Source organism: Haemaphysalis longicornis, unplaced genomic scaffold (assembly GCF_048455015.1).
Source record: "Haemaphysalis longicornis isolate Haplotype H1 unplaced genomic scaffold, Haemaphysalis longicornis Haplotype H1 scaffold_1, whole genome shotgun sequence".
In the NCBI taxonomy this organism is placed as follows: domain Eukaryota; kingdom Metazoa; phylum Arthropoda; class Arachnida; order Ixodida; family Ixodidae; genus Haemaphysalis; species Haemaphysalis longicornis.
The window spans coordinates 239,600,320-239,618,738 of record NW_027526203.1 but is presented as its reverse complement, the minus strand read 5'-3'; the positions used below and the strand labels follow the sequence as shown (position 1 = coordinate 239,618,738).

General features: G+C 46.3%; 1 protein-coding gene across 2 annotated transcripts in view; it reads right to left on the bottom strand.

Annotated features, from left to right (window-relative positions):
• LOC144142995 (uncharacterized) overlaps positions 1-18,419 on the bottom strand; it is a 39,096-nt gene that overhangs the window by 7,871 nt on the left and 12,806 nt on the right. For both annotated transcript variants that reach the window (XM_077674828.1, XM_077674823.1), the window contains exons 9-10: positions 15,285-15,420; positions 4,674-4,799 (exon numbers count right to left, since the gene is read on the bottom strand). In XM_077674828.1, coding sequence (XP_077530954.1) covers positions 4,697-4,799; positions 15,285-15,420 — 239 coding nt within the window. In that variant the 3' untranslated portion in view covers positions 4,674-4,696. The remainder of the gene's footprint in view (positions 1-4,673; positions 4,800-15,284; positions 15,421-18,419) is intronic.

The following is an 18,419-nucleotide window of genomic DNA, read 5'->3' as shown; positions in this document are numbered from 1 at the left end:
CGCCCCTGACGCCCTTTCTGCGGAAAAACGGAGGCAGTTGAAGCGGCAACCAGTCAAATTCAAAGCCATGCACACGTGACACAACAAGCGAACGTGCAAGCGCAAGCGAGCAAGCAGGCGTGGGGTTGAGGCCAAAGATTAAAAAAAAAAAAAAAAAAACTTAACTGCTTTTTTTTTTTTTTTTTTTTCTTGCGAGGTGCAAAGCGCATCGCGGCACAGGCGGCGCGGAGAGCCGGTGGCATTTTCACTGGCTCACATTTTCGCTGAACACTGTAACTGAATTAAATTGTTATATCTGATATTGCGGCACTGGAGCATTGTAATAGGTGGTTCATTTTACCACAGAAAGCATTAAAAAGTGGATGGTGCTGTAGCTACTTATCGTTATATCTGATATATTGTTATAAACGCTATCGTTATAAGTGGACTCGACTGTAATAGTAAAAAGTTAGGCATGTGAAAAAGCACTCCACAGATGGCAAACCAGTACACACAAGCAGACGTACGAGGCATGGAGTTCGTACGATACTCTGCCTCAGGCAAGCACCCGCAATACCTAGTCAGCTGCGGGAGGGGCTGGCAATGATCGCCGAGCTTCTGTCGCTTCAGGCGGCTGGCCCGCTTGTGAGAAAGTCTGCTGCATTGCACGTCGCGCACGCACAGTCTTTCATGGATTTGTTCGGACACACGTCAAATACATATGTCATACAACCATGCATTATCATGCTGTGACAAGCCCTTTGGTGAAACCTTGCAAGCAAAAATTCCTGTGCTTCCTCATTTAGTGCAAGCACGTCGCAAGAACATCCAACACATGCGCTGCTGCCGAGTTCTCTGGACTTATTATTTTCCACCTTGAAACTGCAGAGGAAACCAAAGGGCATTTCGCTGTGCATGGAAACGCACACAAGTGGGATCAACGTAGTGGGAAACATGGAGACCTGCAATACCGACTCTGTGTTTGCTACCGGGAAGAGACGACGCGAGTTGGCTTCAGGTTTGGAGTAGCTAGCAGACGATGTGCCTGGCATGTGCCACCTGACAGTGCTCCTGCACTACGGCACAGCTCTTTCCATGACAAGGTTCGAACAAGGCCCGTGAGATGGCACCACTGCTCCATGAATGCGTGCGCTGAGAAGAGAGGGACTCGAGATGGCAGCAAGAGTGGCAGGCATATCTCGGGTGGGAGCTACTCTGCTGCGGCTTTGTCTCCTGTTCCAATCATGGGCAATTGCCGTGAATTGTGAACGGCCTCGCGCCTTGTGCTTGCATGCTTTGTTTGGGAGGTCGCACATAAATGGCTGTGCTTCTGCACTACTGTCTATTGCGCTCCCGTACTGATGAACCTTGTTGATGTGCCGTAGATATGGTGGGCACGTGGCAACACACCGGAGCTAGTGTGGTGATTGATGCCAGACAGCCAGGATAGGTCGCCCGCCTTAAGGTTCCTTAACTCTCAACTTGCAAATGGAGGGAGAACACAGGACATGCAATGCGCACAAACCCCGTCACATGATGGAAGCTTTGATGCCGTCAGTGGCGATGTGGCTTTTGACCCTGTACAGAGGTTTTGGGTTGGTTTCAGGTTTTGAGTTTGATTTTTGCACACATGAAAATCTTAACTCATATTTTGTATAAAAAAAAAAAAAAAAAAAAAAAAAAAAAAGGAGAAGGGGAGGGGGGGGGGGGGGGGGGGGTGGTTGACTGTTTTTTCACAACGTAATAGGATGAAAAAAATATCTATGAAATAATCAGTTTGTCCAGAAAAATTTTCACAGTGATGCAGGTAATTAGGGCCGGTTTTTAACAGATTAAAACATGGGAGCGAAATACTTCTTCTAGTTGAACCTGAGTCAGCAATTTGCAGTCAAATGTTTCTAAAGAGCATACTAGCTTTAACCAACCCAAACATGGCCCAACAGCTCCTACCCTTTTTGGGTTTACCTCACAGCGTCACTCCACTGATATCTCCAGTGACTCTCTTTTCAAGGAAATGTATTCCCGAAGAATTCAAGGTACTTTTCTGAGTATCCAACCTCAAAACATATATCACTGGAGCGAAATAAAGTCTTTCACCTGCTACGGAAATAGCATGTAGCTACACAGAACACCCTCATTGAAAAAAACATACAAAAACCAAAATGATTACCGCTTTAAGATTTCTACCAAGCATCAGAGCCCACTCGAAACAAGCACACGTGCAGTCTGCATCATTTTTCTGTTGTTTTTCACTAGCTTTTCCACTGAACTTTTCTTGATCTAGGCACACAGATAAAGGCTGGGCTGCGTCTTATGACCGACACCACTCTCGATTGCAGAGCATGTTACCCTGAGCTCAAGCGCTTTGTTTCAATATCACTTCTACAGGGGTGGAACAGGGCCCATGGGTTTGGGAGCAGTCCTGGGAGCAGGCAAAAGTGCCTTTTGTAGCAGGCTTGGAGCAGTAACCAGAAAGACCTTTTGGAGCCGATGCAACACCATTTCACAACATTATCCAGGTGCCTCCGTAATCTCCCTACATGCCACCGTGCAAGTTCCCTGCCAAGTATACATTTTATAGGTGTCTTCGATTTTGCTGCACTCGCTGCACTCATTCAGGTAGTGCAGCACTCGCCTCTTCGATTTTCGAGCGCAGCGCGCACCGCCTGCACTTTTCTCTTCGATTTACCGACGGTGCAGAGAGTGCAGAATGAGTTCACGGCTTTCCCTGCACTTCCCCGAGAGGAGGTGCAGAAGCAGACGACAAAAGTGCAGGACCGGTTCTGCAGTGGCGGCGCCTCCGCTGAACTGGCTGAACTCATTCGGAACTCGTGCAGAAAGTGCAGGCCAAATCGAAGAGACCTTATATGTCTACTATCTCAGGCGTTCTACCATGCACCAGAACCTACTCTGTACTAGGAACGCAGTTCTGATACTATATCTAGAGGTTTACAAAATGCGGAGTAATCAACCTTCGGCCCCAGCGAGCGCGCCGCGTTATTACTGCTCCAAGGTCAAACATCACACGCAGAGTTGAAAGAGATCAGATAAGTGGCCTTACTTCGCGTCCGGTAAACGGCAGTGTTTATGCGAACCCACGGCAGCATTCAGTAAAACAAGGTGTTTGCTTGCATTTTTTTCTATCGAACAGCGGTTTCAGTGCGTGCGAAGCTCAACATAGGTTTTCCTTCGGAGAGTCGACAAACTCACGCCGTAGACAACGTAACTAGAGCGTGTTAGAAGGCCCAATTATGTTGGACCATTCTCCACTAAGCAAAGCAAACCCCAAAGTTGAATTGAATTGAACTGAAGTTTATTTGTTATTTTCCGAACACAGAAACACGGAGGGAAGCAAAAGGCTACGAGCCGTCCCTCTGGTTCACAGGCAGTTCATTTCAGTTTCAAATTCATTTTCGTTTCAAGTTCACAGGTGAAAATGACCAATTACCTCAATACAAAAGCGCACCGAATTAGCAAGCGAGGGCAAAGCATGCAAGACCCTTTTAGATCAACACATGCAGCAACGGAAAGTTGCGGGCAGCACAGCTAGGATCGCCAGAAATAGGCGACTAAATTATGTTCACCACCAATAAATTACAACCTTTCATGCAGATATTATTCTTTCTGTTCGCAATGAGACACGAAAACATTTTACTTTTGGTAATTTTCCATTGATTGTGGCGCAGCGGCCGAAACCGGCTTACACAACCGTGCAAATGCTACACACAAATTCAAACAGATGGTAAGTACTGCCTGCGGCCTTATGGCTAAGCCAAAGCCAAATTCTACCGCCACTCATAGCCTTGATAAAACCGAAATCATAAACACCTTGACGAAACCGAAAACACTATGTTTCAGCAAGTTTTCGGGTGCTTGGCTTCACGGCGGTGGTATCTAGCGGCTCTATTCATGCACTGCGGCGCAGGACGGCGCTGATAAACGAGTTAGGCGCAACAGCGTGGTTCGGCGCAGGATGGCGCAGGTAAACGGGTTTGGCACTCAATGGCGCAAATGGCGCAGCTGTTCCGCCCCTGCTTCTATTAATCACACAAACATGAAGGATTGGCCCAGGGTTAGCACAGATTACCTAAAATCTAGCAGGATTTAGCACAATTTGAACCTCTCAGTCCATTTTAGTGCAACTTGTACATCCATCAGATCCCTGAGGTGTTTATTGTGCGTGTTTTTGCTCTTTGTTTGGTTTTAGTGTCCAGCTCCAAATGCACCCCCCTCCCTCCCCCTTCCACCATCCCCTTCCCAGTGGAAGAAATATAAAGTTTGCCCACATAAACAAAAGATGAAGTAACGCATAACAATCGCCCCAACTGACATCCTACAGATGCAGACTTTGCGTGATCTCTTGTTGATGGTTTGCCCTGAAGTTGTAGGTACAAAAGAATGGTTTAGGCAATGCCCAGTTTTCAAAGCTGCTGGATGGTGCCTCCACAATGTGGTGGAGGAAACAATATCAATGTCACAGCACCAACCTTTGCTACTCCTTTGAGCTTTTTTGTCCCCACGCTTCGTCAAGGACTTTCGGCATCCACTCCTGCTGCACAACCACCAATTTTCCTAGCAGCGTAACAATGCAGTGATAGCAGACAGCTAAAGGAGGCTCAACAGCCGTAACTGCGCCACTGAGCTTGTAGCACACCCAGCAAAATGGTCAGAAAAGAAGACTCGAGTGAGTTTACCTTTCTAGACAGTGAAAAGACGGTCATCTGGAAGCCCCTGAAGGCTCTTTCAGGGCATCTGCAGTCATCTGTTCAATCTCCGAGATGAGCTGTTCTGTCTCCATGTCGAAGCCCCCAATCTGGACACTGCACAGTGTGCCACAAGTGAGGACAATGGCTGCTGGCCGGCCATTCAAACCGCCCACCCCTCTTCCTGCAGGCATCTTGGCATAACAGGGCCAAGAACACAGATGACCATTCACCGTACAACAAAAACTTTTGGCCCAAATATCAGCAACTCCACAATGAATTGGAAGTAAATCCAACTGCACCAGTTGAAAACACATTCAACCGACATTGTACTACAGGTACTGCTTGTCCGAAATAACCCTTATCTCAACGAAAACTTCGTCCCAGGCTTCAGCAATTGCAGGCAGATGTTCAAAGAAAACCTTGTGTGATTGTTTTGTCCCAGTGAGCAGGTTGACTTTTTGTGGCTGGCCCCTGTGGTTTATTGAAAAGCTTTACATCCCACCGTGATGCTATACCAGGCCTACCTGAAGACAATCCAGCCACTTCTGTTAGCCCAACAGCCTCATTTCAATCTTGATATCCACTGCCTCACCCACCAGAGCTACTTTACTTGCATGCACTCATGGTTGCTCTCTATTTCATCAGTTGAATCAACAGTGATGGCATGGTGAATGATGTGACATGCTGCATCAGTAAAATTGACCTTGAACAGGTGAGCGGGTTAGCAAATTTGCCTCAAATACTGTTTCAAGTGGAAACATTCCTTCGTGGAAAGTATTCGAGTCATTAGTGGTTGCTACAATCACGACCCACAGCTCGTACGAAGCCAGCTAACGCCAAGGACGATGCAACTGATGCCGAGAAAAGTACATTGTAATTTCATTATGAAATACTTGTGGCGTGACATGTACGAAACTGTGTGTGCAAGGAAACACCTTGTAACAGCAATGGAAACGCGTGGCTCACTTGTGATCTCACCGCGCGTACTGCTCGCATTGCCTGGTAAACGAATGACTGCGCGAGAACAATGATCGGATTGCTTCACCGCACATGTTTTTTTAGAAGTGCTGCTATGATCTTCAATTTGGCTTAAGCGGTGCCTATTTCCCCCACAATGTTTTTATAGTTATGCCCAGATTTGATTAACGATCACTGCCGTAGCCTGTACTCTGCGCGGCTGATATGTTTACTTTTCACGACAACTTGTCCGCAATGTATGAATGGTATGAACGTGAGTTTTCACCGCCTTTGAGCGGGTTTGGACATTGCTATATTTATTTTCATTATGACCTCCGCGTGGGAATTTATAATTGCAACGTGGGCTTTTGTCTGTTTATACAGTGAGCCTGCCTTTCTCTAGCATCAATTTCGAAACTCACAACTGCTCACAGAAGCCGAGGCTGGGTACGAGATGAAACCTGCTTTAATAATTAGGAGACCCGACCGTTGGGGGCCCCCCAAGACGTTAGGAAAACCCAAACGCAACACGCGTGCGTGCGACGAGAGGGTCTTCTCTAACAGCTCGCAGCTGGCTTTGGATGCACGTAATCGAATGTCGGGAACTTTAGGTTTAGCGTTGCAGCAGATATTTCAGTGCTACTATCGTTGCAGTTGCGAATGACAGTCCCTAACACAACTTTTCACCACACTGTCACCCTCTTTCTCGTATGTGGAACTTTATATCCGCGGTTCGAACCTGCGTCGGTTCGAGCCGCTCCATCGGCCGTGTGGGCAGGGACGGTGGGTGTGTGTGTGGAGCGTTTCTGCGAGCAGTAAACACTTCATGATTGCCTGCTTTATACATTTCTTGCAAACAAGGAAAATTTAGAAACTTAGCTCGGCAATCGTCATAGTCTACATTGTTGATCGGGGAAACGAGCTGCAGCTTACGCTTCGGTCGCACACATCATACACCACCATGCTCAAGTTGTTTGCGGAGTGTGTACCACAGTTGATACGGTTATAAAGTCCCCATGAGGTCAAACTGCGCTTGACGCACTGAGAATCAACTTCAAACGACTGAAATTAACACGAAAATAGGTTTAGAACGCGCGTCCTAAGCGAAGTGTCACACGCTGCAAGCCAACTACGCAGCAAGATAGAAACGGTGATCCTACAAGTGACGTCAAAACAATTGCAGCACTGGCCTCTCTGGTGGTGGGCCTCGCGGCCCATATATTAGTATGAAACTCTATGGTCGGTGGCAATGGTGCCTTTGCAGTTTGGATGAGCTCAATGGGCTGCCCGGTTGCCAGATGACAACTAACATTATGCCAGTGACTGCTATATAAGTCAAGGGCTGACTTTTCGGCAAATTTTTCAGTAAAAAATCTTGACCTTTATTTCGTCTTATATGGTAGTTTAATATTAAATTAGTTAAAACATATAGGCCCAATGAAAATTTTGCACCATCAACATGATTACTACAATAACTGCCCTAACTACACCGCATGTAATAGAAAATTAAATTAAATTTACACCTCAAGAGCTCTACTAGACCACGACTATCTACTTGATACCGTTCATGTTACTGCCTGTTATACCCACTAGTAAAACAGGTTAAATGCTTTTTTTTTGGCTCACCCTGATTCACCCAACATTCGTAGGATAAAAAAATGGCAGGGAAAAAAAAAAGAAGAAATGAAGATGTGCATTTAGAATGCATTTAGACTATGACCTCATGGGGCACTTGCACATTTCTTGCTTGTCACCCAGGCTATTTAAGAATGAACCAGATTTCAAACAATGGCCGCAAAGCCAGGGACCGAGCACGACTACTTTGATTAAAGTGGCTCTACGACTTGAGCAGATACATTAAAGGGACACTGAAGCGATTTGTAAACACTGCGGGATTACAGCGCAAATTGTAGTCTGGAGTCTGTAGGGCATGTTTTGACCGCTCTCGCGGCGTTTACGCGACTTTATTCACCAGAAAAATCAATTAGAAAATTCTGTCCTCCTGTTCGCATCCTCGCCCATTTTCGCTGACGTTTTGTATGACATCAGAAAAACATGGCTTGTCTTGACTGCGCTACTGCACGGCTCGCCGACCTTCAGACAGTCAGTCGGCCCAGCGTTTAGTCCGCCGGCCGCCGACGGGTCGTCGCAATTTGTTCGCTCAGTTGAAACCAAGCCACGACATGTTTGTGAATGGAAGAATGTGCCTTTCTTTACTTTGTTAGTTTGTACATTGTATCAAGCTCCAAATCCAGGTCGCTCCACACAAGCGCTGCACAAACGCACATGCGACGCTTCGCTGACTCATACGCTAGTAGGAAAATCTGAGGCCAATTGAAGGTGGGAGAAGAGTCAGCGAAGTTAAGGGGGCAGTTGGGTCCTTGGGGCCAAAAAATGGTAAAAAAAAGCGTTTTCTGAAAAATGGCATTTTTGGCCTTCACGGCCATATTTCTATCAGTCTGTAAATTTCCTCATCAAAAGGAACCATATTTTGTTGTTATTATATTATAATAGCATTTTAAAGTGCACTCTATAGCTCAGTTAGCGCAAAATTTGATAGTGAAATGGCACTTTTCTTGCAATGCGAAGCTAGCATTTCGTCCTCAGATATCTCTGCACCCACAGCAGGTACAACTGTAATTCTTTTTGGTTCTGATACCGAAATGTGTGGAGAATACAATGTTGGAAACAAATTTTTCAAATGGAGGCTTTGGGAAATTATTATGGTCTTCAATTGGCACCACCCGCGAGCCATTTCTGGCAGAGCGCAGGAGAAGCGAAGTTCACTGTGTTGTAAAACGACCAAAAATAGCTAAATCAAAAAAGTTCTTTTACGTTGTATTCTTTAGTCATTTGTCTGCCTAGCCACGTGGTAGTTGCCATTCTGTATGGAGTGGTTATTTTGTAATTGTGACCCAAATTAATGGGAATTAGTCATTAATTAACTCAAAATTTAATCAACTTACAAAAAATCTAATGGCAGATTTGAAATCAGCACGAAAAGGTCTATAATGCAGTGCAGTTTCATTAAAATTGGTTGCTAAAGAAAAAAAATAGCTCTAAGACCAGTCTGCCCCCTTAAGTAGGTGCTAAGGAAATAAATTCAACCGAAACTTTTACTGTACAGCATAAAACTAGAGTGCAGGAAGCACTTTTGTACGCTGGGTGAACAAGCACAGCTGTCAACAACACGACCACACATCTGCGAACACTTTTTTGCCTAAGAAATGCAATTGATAGACATGAGATATTGTGGAAATTTGGGGGACACTTACTACCCGAGTGCTATACAACAAATGGTCATCTAAGCTGCTTGAAATGCTAAAACTAAATAAAAATGTAAACTGGTCATACATTATATACTTTATATTTCCAACACCGGCAGCACTGGCTCGTGGCTGAGTGGTCTGGAGTGCTAGGTATGTTATTTTGCAAGTCGCAAGTTCGAATCCCCAAGAGTACATTCTTTTTTTTTTTTGTAAGTTGATTTATTCGTTTTCGGCTGATGTTTTGTATACTGAATTCACCATTTTTGCGCTGTAACGTTCCCTGCTCCACGAGTGAGTTCGCAGAACGTACGCAGACTGACCCTGACGCACTAGCGAGTTCTCGTTGGCGTGCTGTTGCCATAAGCACCAATTGAATGCGCGCAGTGGGCCCTGTCTCGAATCAGCAGACCCTTGGACTGGTTACGTTGCAGGCATGAGCCAAGCATGCTCCAAACATGAAGGAATAGTGCATTGCATGTGAACATCTGCGGTGACGCGGAGGGCATTCATCCACTGTGTACGCCTCGGCTAGTGATTACTGTATTTTCTGGTCTATAAGTCGCACCCCCCTCGAAATGACAATTTTTTCAAAAAAAAAAAAAAACGTATATAAGTAGCATTGGTGTATAAGACGCACCAGTATAGGGAGGCGAAGCTAAAGTTTGCCGGGCGAGGGAAGCGCGCCCTCTCCCCTCCGGGGGAGTACGCCGGGCCGGCGGCCTATTCGGCACGTGCTTTTTTCGCTGCGCGCGTGCTGCATTTCTCGCGCTAGAAAGAGGGCTGGGTAAAATTTTCTTTCGACTTATGAAAGCATACACATTAGCACGTGTCCAGCAAGTTCGGTTTACACGTAGAGTAGTTACTGAGTTCATTTTTGTCGACGTTTGTCTTGTCGTCTGCTACAGACGCGCCGCCTGCTTCCCGCCGCTCGACCGGCAGAATACGCTGTGACCAGCTGAACAGCTGTCGCCTTGCAGAAGAAAAGAGCAACCGACGACGCGTTGTTCCGCGGTCGTCGGTTGCTCTTTTCTTCTGCAAGGCGACAGCTGTTCAGCTGGTCACAGCGTACTTTTCTCTCTTGTTTGTTACTCCCTTCGCGTGCTCGCGCTTCTGACATCCGGACTTTCTGGACTGCAGAAACACTGACGCTTGCAAGAAATGTAAGATAAACTTGATTGATTATGGTTAATAGGTTATTTCTTACTCTTGAAACAATCAGCTGCATCTTATAAAAACGCATTAGAAAGGCACACGCTAATAAGGGGTGCGCTGACAGCGCCGCATTTCCATTTTACTTGTCCTTGAAGAAATTTTTGTTTGCCATGTTTGTCACCCGCTTGGAGTACAAGTATGGGTTAGCATGACAGTTCGCGGAAACAACAGAACAGCTTGTGGCGTATAACTTTTAATTACTATAATATACAGAATTTGATGTATACCTCTTCTAATTACCAGTATTGCTAAAGCTAACAACGCAGCAATCCCGTCCAGAACACAAGTCACAATGACAAGACGGACCAGAGCTACTACACCCAGGTAAATCGCTAGAAACTATTTTTTTTTTACCCAAGCAAAATGTCAACCTATTGTGTTATATATGGACGATATCGAACGGCACCAGCTAAACAACGCCGAAGTTCATTTATTATAGCGGAAAACAATCATTGGCAGCATGCAAGCATGCATTAAAAAAAGTGTAGAGGGGAGGACTCGTTAGAACACTAGTTTGCATTTTCAAAGCCGGGTAATCTAAACTGAAAGCACACAGATACAAACAAAAATGTGTCAACTTATTTCACCTTTCGAATCGCAGTGATCCATGCTTACCGTCTATCCTTTTGGTGCGCTTTCGCGGGGAATATGCAGAATTTAACGAATGGATCCTCTTCTTTCGCCTTGTTACTGTCGTGGCAGCTGACCATGCAACAATATGGGGGTTTGCTTCACTTTCAGTTAATCTTTTCCTTTCTGGCGAGTGAGAAGTGTTCCCGCCGCCCTTTGTACGTGCTGGCTTAAGTGGCTCGCGCAGCAGGCGGTCGCTTTCTTCGCATTCGTGAGTAGGGGGCTGGATGCCTCAGGCGGTGCAGGAGACAGCGCGAGCTGCGCGAGCACTTGCCAGACGTGGAGGAGCGGGCCGGGAGGCGTCTGCTTCACAAGAGCACGGGCGCTCGGCCGTTCGAGCAGCGCGTAGCAGACGACGCGTCTCTAGCAGACGACAAGACATGCACCGGCAAAAATGGACCCAGTAGCTACTCTACGTGTAAACCGAACTTGCTGGACACGTGCTAATGTGTATGCTTTCATAAGTCGAAAGAAAATTTTACCCAGCCCTCATCCTAGCGCGAGAAATGCAGCACGCGCGCAGCGAAAAAAGCACGTGCCGAAGCGGCGCCCGCCTCGGCGTACTCCCCCGGAGGGGAGAGTGCAGCGCCACCCGGCGATCGTTCCGGAGCCTATATAAGACGCACTTGTTAATTAGGTAAACTGATAGTGAATCAGATCGCTAGAAAGTGCGGCGAAAGTACATGGTTGCGGCGGCCGCCGCCTATTAAAGGAGCCATGAAGAGAAAACACAAGTTTGGTTCATTCAAAAGATTGTCTCGTTAGAATCATACTGACACCACTTTTAACGTAAACTTCGCTCAAATAAGCTACATAATTAGGAAAAACGGGAATGGTCATGCGACCCACCAGCTCTTTTCCCGCAACAGAACCTATGATGTCACATGAGCTAAGCTCTGCGATTGGCGGAGGCTGGCAGAAGCAGACGCAAATTAGGTAGAGCTTACAAACTAGACGAACGAGCGATTTGCGCTTAAATTTAGGGCACATTCTTTACAAAGCAATAAGAATGATGGGACAAACAGTGGAAGTTACGAAAGCACATGTAAACATAGAAGTACTGATGCGTTCTGCTGTTCGTACTGCGCACAGCATGCTTGGTTTAGCTGCACAGCACTACGGGGCTTGGGGTTGTCTCAGACGACACTGGCCGATTGACGGAAGCGACGGTGTCTTACGTGACCCCATTTGTCGAGCGAGCACTGTTTCAGGGAACGAATATTTTCTCCCAGAACAAAAACAAGCCAGGTTTAAATGCGGGCAAAAACAAACCAAACGCTTGCCACGGTATGGTGGCGCCATCTAGGTTACGGAACGTAAAGAAACGCGGGAACAAACCAATACCGCTGTAGAGGGTGGAGACAACCTTTGAACGGTCCCGTGCTGCCACAATTGGGCCAACGGGCTCAACGCGTTATTCTTTTCGTTTCCCACGAGACCTAGCAACGCGAAACAGACAATATGATTCAAACTTCTTCAGTAAACCGCGTTGCGGTGATAATTTTAGCGCGGTTTTGACACAATGACTTGCTTCGGCGGCGAGCGAGCAACCGAAAATGGCGGCGCCAGCGTATACGTGTCTCTGCCCTGTATGGCGGATGCGTGAATGAAGGTACTCTAGGCTGCAGAGCGGTCGGTTCCTGTGATGTCACTTGGGACCACGAAAACGCACGATTGAGCGGGAAAATCAAAATTTTAACCTAATTGTTTAATTTCTCAGTGAATAAAGCACCGTTTGTATCCGGACAAGCGCTGGGGGCACTATAAAACACGAAATCTTTCGAATAAAACCAACTTGCATTTTCTCTTCATGGCTCCTTTAACGCATCCCCCTGTAAGGAGGGCTAGATACGGGCATATAACATCCAAAGTCTAGACAGAACTAACTTCTCAAAAATGGTTTATTACGGACGGCGTTTAGGCAAAACCATCTAAGTCTTTTTCCTCAGACTCGCTAACAAATAATTCAGTATCTTCGGTGGGAGTTCCACCGGCACATCACTGTCGTTCTCCGACTCTTTGATGTCTTCTTCGCCAACATCGTTACCACTCGCGGACCGGATTACTCTGGCCTTTATCAACCCGGCTACAACTGTTTTTGTAGAAATGGAGTCCCAAGAGTCGGAGACCCATTTGGCCACCTCTCCAAACGTCGCGTGTCTCTTGTGTGCTGTCGTAAATCAGCACAATAAAGGTGTCATGGCGGATGGAAGTGACGCGACCGGAAGCGGCCCGAAAATCAAAACTTATCCGCAAGCTGTCATTTTAAAAATTAGCAGCATGTTTACCTCCTTCAGAGTAACTCTCTGTAATAATTCATAAGCTGCATTTTGTTTTTGCAACCTAGTTTGACGTTACTTCGAATTTATTCTGAACTGTAGTTGCTGCGCTTGGCGTAAAGTGGCGCGCGGTTGTCGCAGGCCATTATCATTGTTTTTGACTATAAAAAGCTGCAAATTCTTTGGTGTAATGTCCCGAAGCGACATATGGGCTATGAGAAACGCTGTACCGGTGGGCTTAGGATTGATTTACACCATAGAGCTGTGCCTCAACGTGCCCTGGCCACGCGCGGCCGCCGTGAACTGGATTTATTCCTTACATAAGTCGCACCGGTGGATAAGACGCACCAACGAAAATTTCAGAAAAAAACCACGACTTTTACACCGGAAAATACGGTACTGTGATTAGTAGACGTCCTAGTAGGCTTATCTGAGGCATTTTACAGCCGACAACATGGTAGAAGCACGGTATGGCGATTACTGAGATATCGAGAATACCCATCCAACGATGTCGTCAAATGCCAAGCATATGGTTTCACAGAACCGAAACCGAAACTGGTTTGAATGCTAATCTTGGACATCGTCCAATCACGCAGCAGCTTTAGCTGATGTCACTGCGGTTAGTTGGTGCAGCCACCACAAACTGCGCATGGTAGTTTTTCTTCTTTCAGGCTTTATAAAATAAATACAGTGGAACCCCAATAATACGACTTTCAAGGGACCACGAGAAAGGGTCGTATGACCGGGCTGTCGTACAACCGGGGTGTGGGTAAATGCAGGCCTAGTAGACGGTCTCCCGTGACAGGTGGGCCAAGAACTTACTTAAACTACTATATTTAGTACGTTCTTGCGTGATTTGCGAACCTTTAGCTTAAATCCCAAGTTTACAAAAAGCAGCGCCTATGTTGTGCCCGCCGCCCCTTTATAGCGTCCAGCTAGCCCGCCCTCCAAGCGCCGCATGCTACGCGATACAAGGCCGATGTGGTCGAGCAAATTGGGAGGTGAAAGGGCGAGTGTGAAACTGAAAAGGCCAAGCCTAGCGAACGATGGTACAAGGCGGAGATGAACAAAAAACGGCATTGGCGTACATGGAGTAGACACCCTTTGAACGGTCTCGTGCCGTTGCCATTGGGTAATAGTGCTCAACACATAGCTGTTTTTGTTTCCCAAAAGACCCAGCAATGTGAACTAGATAAGATAATTCAACCTTCGTGAATAAACCGTGTAGCGGCGAAAATTATTGCGCGATCTTGCTACAGTGACTTGCTGCGGTGCCGATGGGTACGCGACTCCACACATCGCCTCATGTATCTTGCTCAACCCTTGCGGCGAACGTGCGTGAATTTGAGACACTCTAGCAAAAAAGAAAAAGAAATCCAGAAGACACTGACAAGCAGGGAGCAGAGATATAGGGAGAAAGAGCATCGTGAAAGGAAGAAACTTGGATTGAGTGGGCGGGGAAAGCGGCTGTTTGGTCATTGCCGTGTGGATGCGTCGTATGTGTTTTTGCGTTCGTCGGCGGCTGAGCGGGAGCTTCAAATTCACGGTCCACCTGCCACCTAAACTTCAACTTCTCGCGCTTGGCGCGTTGGTGTACTGCTGCTGCGTGGGGCCGTTGCACGTTAACTCCCGCTGACGAGTACCCGCCTGCTTGCTTGTGTCTGTTCAGTAAATAGCCTGGCCCACCTGAGGCCCTTTGCACATCAAGCAGCGTCAAACGGGGGTTAAGAATAAAGAAGGCCAGGACGAGGCGGCGAAGTGGTGTAAAATACGGGAAAAGCGCAGTTCATCCGCACCTGTGCCCGTCGTATGAAGCGGACCACATGCACCCGAGCGTCATATCGTCGAGGTTTTTAATGCATTGTTTCTATGGGGAGCCTGACGCAACCGCGGTGATCTGTCATAAGAAGCGGGTCGTCGTAAGTCCGGGGGACGTATCAGCGGGGTTCCACTGTACCGCCTTATCACCCAGATAAACGCTGAGAAGTGTGTTCATTTGAGCCAGTCTATGCAGCGCAAGGAAAAACTGGAGCTTGACAAATTCACTTCAGTGTCCCTGTAAGTTAAGAGTGTTTGTACTGACAAAAAAAAAAAAAAAAAAGAATGATCACACTTTTCTCTCTACACCCTGGATTTGGCATGAAAGGACAGAAGTGTGGAATGGACATATACTTTGTCACCCAAAACTGCCACGGCTGAACACAAGACTTCCAACCTATGCGTACAGTGGTGGCCACTGCAACTCAACGCACCTTGAAAGGTCGCCGTCCCATTCGAGGTCATTTTCATTGGAGATTGGAGTGGAGTGGTTGCTACATGTGTCTGCACCCGGAACATACACGAAGTCTTCATCCGCAGCAGATGTGCACTGCTGTGGTGGTGTCAAACCTTCAATGGGGGAAAACAAACAACAAAAGAATGAAAAAAAAAAAAAAAATAAAATAAAATAAATAAAAATAAAAGAAGAAAAGAAAGAAAATAAAAAAATAAAAATAAAATAAAAATAAATGAAGTAAAAGTGCATCCTGCGCTGCCTGGGTTACGGACCTCCCTGTTTAATCAAGGGCAGTTTTGGACAAAGCAAGCGAGCATCAACAGGCAAAATACAACAGCTACAAAAGAAAAATGAATATTTTTTAAAACATTAGCTAACCTTTTTGCTTTTTACAGGGGTGAGACCGCTGAAACAGATTTGGGGGCAGTTTTTGGAGCAGCGAAAACTTGATTCTGGAGCAGAAGAACCTCAATTTGAAGCAATTAATGGCATTTAATACATCACCTGAGGAGCCTAAAAAATCAAATTTGTAGCAAATGATGAAAAAACACTTTTTAATCAGCTTGGAATACAAACACGACTGAAATAGCGTTTGGAGAGAGTGTTTTTAGTAGAGTATCATAGGGTATGAACTGAACTACCCTCTTGCAAACTTAAATTTTATTGAAGCTGTATGCATACACAGCATAGCGGGTCGTTAAAAATATCAAATTAAGACACACTGCAATCATAAAGTGATTATATGAACATTTGAACGCCAAAATTATTATTTCTGTAATCCCACACTGCATTGTACGAACGAGTGTAGAGCCACAGCAAAACTTGCAAAGTGAGGTGACTGTCGTTGCACCTAACCATGATCGTAAATTGCTATGTTTACCCACCTTTTCTTTGGCATTAAATTTCACTTCACACACATAATTATTATTAACCATGTACAACAGTAACCAGTCCTGCTATCAGGCGCTGCCCGAACACATTGCGGCGATGCAGCGCAGGCCGCAACTTGCGTTCAACCATTCTATTCCCGAGGCTTGCGAGCTCGCTGTTAAACACAGCCATAACAACTCAGCATTTTATAAAATCGCAATGACTCCAGAAGTCCACTTCCCGAACCCTGATAGCAGACGCAGTCACCGCATATCACACTCAAGGACAAACCACGGCGAAGTCGTGGGCACCATGTTGTTTTTAAAGAACTCGGTCTTTTGAGCCGTGCAACTTCCCGTAATATAGCACACGTTCTCAGGCCTTATCCCTGCGTTAATGTCACTGTTCAGTACCACAACAGATAACATGACCAAACGGGAACCCAGCTCACCGCGTAACCTAAACAAGGCAAAAGATCGGCTAAGCGCAATGAGCGCCTGAACAGTACTGACCTTATGTCTCGAACTAGGCAGCAGCCGCTTTGCACGGTGGCCATGCTTTTCGTTGCCATAGCGATGCCCAATTAGGAAGACTGTTTTAGCGAACCCAGCTGGGGAGTCTATCGCGCTTTAGAAGCTATCAATGGCTTTGTTTCACAGTTTCTTTTTCTGCCGTTTGTGGATTTGCGAGTGAGCGAAAATAAAAGAGGAGATTGGAAGGCAGAAGACGAGGGCTCAACTGAACTAACAATACCAAGATCATATCACCCCGTCTCCGCTAAGAACAGTGCCACCTAAAGAAACTCATGTTGTCACCGCCGCCTTTCTTGCCTTTGAAATTGAAGCGAGGGTCAAAATCGTTGCTTTTCAGGGTGTCTTGGAGCAGTTTGGCACATTTTTTGCAATTTTAATGCTTTTTAGAGCAGCCTGGTGCCGGGAAAACGGAATTGTATCAAAACTGCGCAATATGCGCAGCTGTCTCCCCCCTGCTTTTAATGTGCGAAAAAGTAACAGTGAGGGCTTCCCGTTGCACCCACATAACTTCGGCCATTGTGGCCAAGTTAGGCGAAGATGAAGATGTAGACTGCTTTCTTTTTTTGGTCGGTGGGTACACTACTGTGACAATGGTGTGAGCTGTTTTCCTCCACTACGGCGCGCCTCATCAGAAACCTCCACTACGGTGCGCCTCATCGCCTGTGTAGCGTCGAAGCATTAAAACCTCACAATCAATCAGTTTCTGTTAAACGTCACACATCTGTTCACATACTCCCAACATAACCACTACGTAACTATTACAGGGGTGGAACAGGGTACATGGGTTTGGGAGCAGTCCTGGGAGCAGGCAAAAGTGCCTTTTGTATCAGGCTCGGAGCAGCCAGAAAGGCCTTTTGGAGCAGGTTTGGAGCAGCGAGAAATGCAATTTGAATCAGATGTAAAACCATTTCACAGAATTATGGTGCCTTCCTAACGTCCCTGCTGGCCACTGTGCCAGCCCCATCCAAGTTACGTTTTATCTATCCACTATTCAGGCATTCTACTGTGCACTAGAACCTACTCCGACCAGGGAACGCAGTTCTTGTGCTATATCTGGAGGTTTACAACATGCGGAGTTATCTACCTTCGGCCCCAGCGAGCAAGCCTCATCATCCCTGTTAAAGGTCAAACCTCACGCGCAGAGCCAAAGGGGATCAGATAACAGGCCTTTCTCCGCGTCCGGTAAACGGCAGTGTTTAGGCGAACTCATGGTGGCATTCCATAAAACAAAGCATCTGCTTGCATTTTTTCTATCGAACAGCGGTTTGAGTGCGTGCGATGCTGAACATAGCTCTTGTCTTTGCCCGTCAAAGGGTTGTGAAAGTCCATGAACATGCGGCGTAGACAACGTAACTAGAGCGAGGCATGATTAAATTTGGACCCCCCCCCCCCCCCCCCCTAAGCAAAGCTAACCCCAATGTTCACAGGCGAAAATGAGTAATTACCTCCCAACAAAATTGAACCAAATTAAAAACTGCGGGCAAAGCGTCCAAGAACCTGTTTTTTCAATACATGCCACTACGAAAAGTTGTGGGCAGCAAAGCCAGGATCGTCAAAAATGGGCGACTAAATTTACCTCTAATAAACTACATCTTTTTCATGCGAATATTATTTTATCTGTTTGCGATAAGCCACAAAATTATTTTACTTTAGGTCATTTTTCATTGATTGTGGTGCAACTGCCGACACCAGTAAACGAATTTGTGCGA